General features: G+C 35.1%; 1 protein-coding gene across 7 annotated transcripts in view; it reads right to left on the reverse strand.

Annotated features, from left to right (window-relative positions):
- LRRC7 (leucine rich repeat containing 7) overlaps positions 1-7,164 on the reverse strand; it is a 571,260-nt gene that overhangs the window by 93,052 nt on the left and 471,044 nt on the right. For 2 of the 7 annotated variants that reach the window (XM_063800431.1, XM_009423276.4), the window contains exon 22: positions 4,056-4,196. The exons of 4 other annotated variants lie outside the window; for them this stretch is intronic. In XM_063800431.1, the coding sequence (XP_063656501.1) occupies positions 4,056-4,196 (141 nt within the window). Of the gene's footprint in view, positions 1-4,055; positions 4,197-6,525; positions 6,731-7,164 lie in introns of those variants that run through there. One more of the 7 variants, XM_016920681.4, reaches the window with a different exon arrangement.

Genomic DNA, 7,164 nt, shown 5'->3' on the forward strand with positions numbered 1-7,164 from the left:
TTCTCTATGACAACATAAAATTTCAAGACGATAGCTAAGCTTAATTACAAATAAAACACATCCAAAGAAGCACATGGAACCATTAATAACATCATAGAAAGTTGCCTTATATGCTTTTTGGAAAGGCAGTAAATAAATGATAAATGAATAAATGAATGACTGAATGAATGAATAAAAAATCAATAGAAAATACTAATAATTCTATAATTTAATAAAAGATTTATATGTTCTAAATGTTCTGGTTCCTAAGTATTACTAAATTTTCTGGGAAATTAGCATAAGCATCTAAATAAATGAATATATTAAGGAAATTAAATTAATTAAACTAATTTTGTTATATTTGTTGGCATTTTCTTAATATCTTAAAGAGTTCTATAAAATTATAGAAGATGTAATTTACTCTTTATAGTGTAGAAAGCCTATATTTAGCTTGTAATACATGAAAAATGTACCATACTTGATCTGACATGTAATAAATATGAAAAAATGAAAAATATTTAAAATACATTGCAAAATCTTGAAGAGCGCTCCCTTTTTGTTCATATAAATATTCACTATGTAAATAGTTTATCAAGTGCAGAGTTCTTCAAGCTTCATTCACAAATAATTATATCCTTTAATTAGTTTACTACAAATTTGTTTAAAGACAGCCTTGGTGCAGGACAAGAAATATAAAAAAGTTTCTTCTTTGTCCTAGTTGCAAGAGGCAAGCCTTGGCAAACAGAGAGGGTGGGGATACATGTTTCCTTCGGAGAGCAGCACCTGCACAAATGGATACTACAACTCCATTTCCAGTGCTTAAATTCTAACAGGTGAAAACATTAGATTCCTTAGGAAACTTCCTTCATTCTTTCTAGGACACCCCAGAGTCATTTGCCACAGCATCTAACTAGAGATAGCCAGTATTATCATTCAATAATTTTATGAATAAAAGAGACAGCTTCAGAATTTCCACAGGAGAAGAAACATTTATGTCAATTTTATTTACTGAAAATGTTTGTTTAAAAATTGGTCTTACCCTATATTTTAGTACAGTTCTTATGGCTAATGAGTATTTAGGGGCTGCAAAGAAGTCTTAAGGACCTGAGACGGTAATTTTTACTATCTTAAGTAGAAAGATAAACATGTTATAACAGATTTTTATGCATTTCTAAATCAAAGTTAAGTAATTTTTGCCTATCTCCTCTCCTGGGGAGAAGGGTTCAGGGAAATTGAACCTCAATCATGGGACCTGTTAGCAATGGTCAGTGGCGCCCAGGAGGAATAATTGGAGAGACTGCATTTTAAAGAGAGTTTGACTCTAGAGTGTGGCAGAAAAACCTAACAAATTTTCAAATGAAAGCTCTGTACAAGAGACGTATCAGGGTACAAAAGTGAAGGGACAGAGGCTTAGACTGGAATTCGTGGGAGGAAGCAGAACCCAGAGCTATTATTGCAGCTGATTAACTATCCAGTGCTGATAAGGTTCCTGCATTGGTGATGGGGTGGGAAAGCTGTCCCAGATGCCTAAATGCTTAAAGTTTATAGGACTTAAAGTGGTAAGTTTTGGATCATAAAATCTTTTGGAGTAATGCATTACTTGCCCTGCTTATGTATCTTTTTCCTCCCTTGCCTTCTCTATTTTTCTTCTTTTTTTGGTGCAGATAATAAAATATTGACGATAATTTATTTTGAGGTGGAGTCTTTCAATACTTGAATGATTCTTGATTTGCAATTAATGTAGCTTCCAAAGAGAATTCGTTTTGGTCATCTCTGTGCTCAACTGAGGATTATTGAAAGTCCCCAAATATAACTCTGTATTATTTCTTCTTAGAGTTCGCAGTAATAGTGAGTCCATTCTCTAGGGTACCCCAAATGACATCAGGAAATTAATATGCTAATACAGTGATATCTAATTTATATCTGGAGAGTAATTTAGATGTTAGGAAACACTGTTTCAAGTGTATTGGCATTTTCAGATACTGTATATATCTATATTGTCATACAGATTGATAAGTAAATATGGCCAAAAATTAAGCCAAATGGGGCATCTTCATATGATATAACTTCAGGGGGGTTCAGGCAATAGCTTCCATCATGCCAAGATCTCTTTAATTTGTTCACTGAATTTTGAAATTCATTTTTTTTAGTTTAAAGGTTTGATATGGTTTGGCTGTATTCCCATCCAACTATCACCTTGAATTGTAATAATCCATATGTGTCAAGGGTGGGGCCAGGTGGAGACAATTGAATCATGGGGGCAGTTTCCTCCATACTGTTCTCATGGTAGTGAATAAGTCTCATGAGATCTGATGGTTTTATAAATGGGAGTTCCCCTGCACAAGCAATCTTGCCTGCTGCCATGTAAGATGTGACCTTGCTCCTCCTTCGCCTTCCACCATGATAGTGAGGCTCCCCCAGCCATGTGGAACTGTAAGTCAATTAAACCTGTTTCCTTTACAAATTACCCAGTCTTGGGTATGTCTTTATTAGCAGTGTGAGAGCAGACTAATACAAGGTTTGATTTCTATTTAATTAGCAAGCCCTATAAGAAAGGTGCCTATTTAAAGTTGTGATATCTCATCTATTCCTTAATGCAGTTAAGTTTCAAGGTCTTTTTGAAAACTGGTTTTGTTTTAGGGAAGAGGATGAGAGTCTTGGGCATCTGAGAGGACATGAAGAACAGGTTCCATTAAAGTAGGAACTCAAGTAAAAATAGTCATGCTGATGGTGTGTTGGAGCCAATTTGTACTGGCTCATGAGAGTCAACTGCATGTGAATCTTCCCAATTCTAAGTTCAGTCACATTAAGTTGGTACCTTGAAATTAGCCATAGGGAGAGTATTTATATTGCTGACGTTGGCAGATACCACAAATCAAGGCCTTGTCTTTCTCCTTGGAGAGAAAGTTACCAGCACTCCACTGGTCCTGCCGTATAGACCGGGCACAGCAAAAACAACATTCAAAAGTTTTCAATTTAGTGTTTGTTTTTTTTAAAGTTACGGTGAGTGATAAAAAAGCTGTGGCTATAAATGTCTTCTTGATTTTGTTATTCTACTCACAGTATGAACCAAACTGTCCACGGTTTGGGAATGTTATTAAAAAACTAGATTAACAATAAAACAGGAATTTGAGGTCTTATGACCCTCATTTTGATGGGGTGAGTCATAATGTTCATTCACTTTATTAAGAGGGAAGAAGTGTTTAGAAGTTACTGTCATTCTATTATCCCTACTTTGCACTGCTTTTTCATAAAAACTTACTAGGCTAATGACTATATAAATATATAGGCATAATGACATACTGTGAAAATGACTCATTGGTTTCCACTAAAATGTAACTAAGACAGAAGGCATTAATTGATCTAAATGTAAAATGTGCATTCTCAGTTTTGGCTGAATTAAACAAACAGAAATTTTCCTTAAACAATGGAAATGTTTCCTCTTGCAGTATATTCCCTTTCAGTGTTCCCACATTTTCATCTAATACCATGCAAACTTGCTACTTTTCCACTAACCTTGTTTCCTAAGCCACAAACTTGTTTCTCATATTTTTCTTCTGTGTTACAGTTCCCGCAAAAAAATGGGCTGAAGAAGCACTTATAAGTACCAGCTACTTAATTCTCCTCATTTAGGAATCTATGTCTTTTCCAAAAGAATCAGTTGAAATCCAACAATAATTTTGAGCTCTGTTCTCAGAATGCATCACCAGGACGATAGGACTATCTCCAAAAAAGTAAAAAACATATATATAAACACAAAATAAAGAAAAACAAAGGAGGAAAAAAGGAAATGAATAATAAGAAAAATGAACCTTGAAGCAACACAAAAAGCCATGTACCTGCTCAATCCAAAAAGCAAAGCTCAATCCAAAAAGCAGGAACCTGATAATCAGTCCAGCTACAAATATTCATTTAGCGGCTAAGAGTTCAGGCTCTACATTACTTGCCCTTGTGCTTTTTGGACTCATAGGAGCCTATAGTAAGCAGGGTTGTATGTATAGCCTAAACACATTAAGTGAACAAACAACATTAATTGGCTTTGGTATGCTGACACATGTAGGGCAGTCCATACTTACTTTCTGAAGAGGTAGTTCTTGATGATCAAATTTAGACTTAGTCTGCAAGTTTAAAGTCATGCTTCTGCCTGCATGCATTGCTGAAATACCTCCATAGGGCAGCATGCCAAGGTTAACTGTATTGTGTTTGTAAGCAGCATTCTGAGTAGAGGAAATAATCATGTGACAGGGTGTGAACACATGCTCAACAAACTGATAAATTACATGAACATGTTTAAATTTATAACATTTAACTTTAGGCAGGCAAACAGTAACTTTTTAAAAAAACATGCACTTGATCAGACAGAAGCATACAGTAAACAGTGTTAGTTATGCACATAATGAGTACCATCCAAAACTACAGAAAAGACAAAAAGCAAAGAAGATACATTCTGTTTTACATCTGCTGCTAACTCAACGTCATAAATTCTGTCTCTTATACATCGTGATAGTAGTGACTTTGGACAAGTATTATTCGTCTGTGGTAGTCTAGTCATTTAAAAATTCGAACAGTGAGATCTTAAATTTTACCAGTTGCAGATCTTTGTTCTCTTTCACATTGTGAGATCATCACTTGTGAAAGACAAATATTAGTTTCTAATTTTGTCTTAAGCTAATGCATTGCAATGTTAAAGCCAAAATCAGTCTCCTTCATTGCTCAGTCTGTAGGCATAATTACAGCAACTCAGAAAAACAGCTGGTCAAAATGCCATTTGAGCTTACCATAGGCTTGATTGAACTTACTTATTAATTCAGCTAAACCAATCAAATACATTTTATGTGGATCCAAATATTCTATTTTTTGTTTCTTAAAAATTATATTTTAAACTAAAGAAATTTCATAGTAATATTAAAGCAATTATAATTTATTGATTTATTAATGCTAATTATCTAATATATACAAATACCTATAGAACACTCTGGTGGTATTTGCATTTAAGTGACTGATAGATAATTTTTTTCCTATAAAACTTTATTTGAAAATTAGATGTAAAATTTTAGATACCCTGTTATCAAATTGTTTGCACAGTACAATCTCCTCCTTCAATCTACAATGGAAATGTAATCATTGACAGCATTTGGCCCCTTTAAGTAATTCTCTCATTTTGGAAAAAAAAAAATCACAGAAGTTAACTTAGCACACTTTTTCTAAGCCAAATATTACTGAACATTAGCAGCAGGCAGGTATTCTATTCTGAGGGCAATATTATCAAAGTAATGATTTTTAGCATCAAAGTTTCATTGAGTGAAGCTGAAAGATTATTATACTCCTGATTGTGTGCTTGTCTACCAATCATATTTGTTATGGATTCATTATTATTTCATATAGAGATTTTCCATTGTCACCATGCCAAAATTGAAAAAGACACTGAACATCTCAATCTAGCACTTGGAAAATTCCTTAAGGTTTAAAATTCCTCCAGTCTAGTGCTCTCTCAGCTTCTGCAGAACAGAAGCAGTCTCAGACATATGGGTTCATGTTTTAAATTCCCTGTCATAGTGTGGCTCTGCAGTGAAAGCATGGGTCTTGTGGTTAAACTAAAAGAGGAAACAAGCATCTTTTATCTAGGGTAGTTCTTGGAGCTGCCTCTTCAAGGTCAACACTTAGATCTTTCACCAACATTATGTTGAACTGTTAAGCTTATCCAATGTCCAAGTCTCTAGGCAATTGTCTTTTACGTAGAATGGACAGAGATCTTGTAATTTCTTGTGTAACTATTTGATTTTCAGGGTTCAAATGACCCAATTAAATTTCACTGGGAAAGAAGCACATTATTTCTCTGGTGCAGTCTGCCTTTGGACAGAATGTTAAGTAGCACAGCTATGTCGAAACTGGTTTTACATAATAAGCCCGTGCTTCAGTACCCTGAATTCATCTTGTTGAGTAGCTGGGAAGTTTTATGAAAGATATAGCCTGAATAGCTCAGTAACTCAACTGAAAGACAGAAAGAAATGTGACTTGGAGAAAACAAAAGAAAGAGCTTCTAGGATCTGATGACTCAAAGCAATACTCTAAGGTAAGTTAATTTCTTGGAATTAAATGAGAAGCTATTGAATGTACATTGAAATTCCTTTGAAAAATGAAAGACACCTAGGGAACTGTACACAAACAGAGGTTGTATGAAGATCAACTCAGAAGGGAAGTGTCATCATAGCAATGAAAAATACATGAGTTTGCTTTTTGTTATCTGGGATAGGCAGGGCCTCCAAACTTTTGCTGATTCAAATCTCTCTCCCCTAACCCTATATTCCTGCTTAAAATTCTTGCTTCATCTAGAGGAGTCGCCCACTTTTCAGTCGCTGGGGTCAAAGGAGAGGAACCATTGATCTGGGACACCAGTAACTAAGTGATGGAACCAAATGCTTAGAATTTTATCTTTTCCTTTTCATTAGTTGTTTTCACTCATTCCTCTGTTGCCTCAAATTACTAGTCATTGTACATATGCTCCAAAAAGCTTCTTATAACCTTTCTTGACTAGTTCATCTTACCCTGTTACGTATGGTCGTGTCTACACGAGGCCAGAGTTCCCAAACTGTACTGTATTATTTGGCCCCAAATATTTTCGCCCTCCAAGTTATCTGTCTACATGGAGGGTATACTTGAGGTAAGGCATGGTGACAACCGACCAGGTGTCTCCCACTGACAGCCAGTCATGAGGCTTTGATGAGGCTCCCTTCAATGGGACTGAGCAAACCTATTTGAAACAGACATTCTGATGAAATATTTTGCAAGGCAGAACGAATTTCCACATTGAGAAACTAACACCCACACCCACATTTATTAGTTCACTCCTTCCCTAAAAAAAATTGTTTTCTTGTCATGTAGACACGACCTACAAGCAATATAATTATTTGAAAAGAGTAAACCTGTAAACATAAAATTCAGTATTAAAGAAATACCTAATAAATGCAGTGACCTGTGCTTTTAGCAGGACACCAAATAAAATAATAAAACTATTGAGTGAGACAATGCGATAGTATATTATTACCCAGATCCCCAATTTACACTGAGCATTCAGCCCTAGAAAATGAGAACAAAAAGCCCCATTTTCACAAAAAAGATCTTTAAGATTCTAACGTCAATGCAGAGCACATTAAGCCCTCTACCCTAAAAGCCACAAAGTACACT

This window comes from Pan troglodytes, chromosome 1 (genome assembly GCF_028858775.2).
Source record: "Pan troglodytes isolate AG18354 chromosome 1, NHGRI_mPanTro3-v2.0_pri, whole genome shotgun sequence".
NCBI classification, from domain to species: domain Eukaryota; kingdom Metazoa; phylum Chordata; class Mammalia; order Primates; family Hominidae; genus Pan; species Pan troglodytes.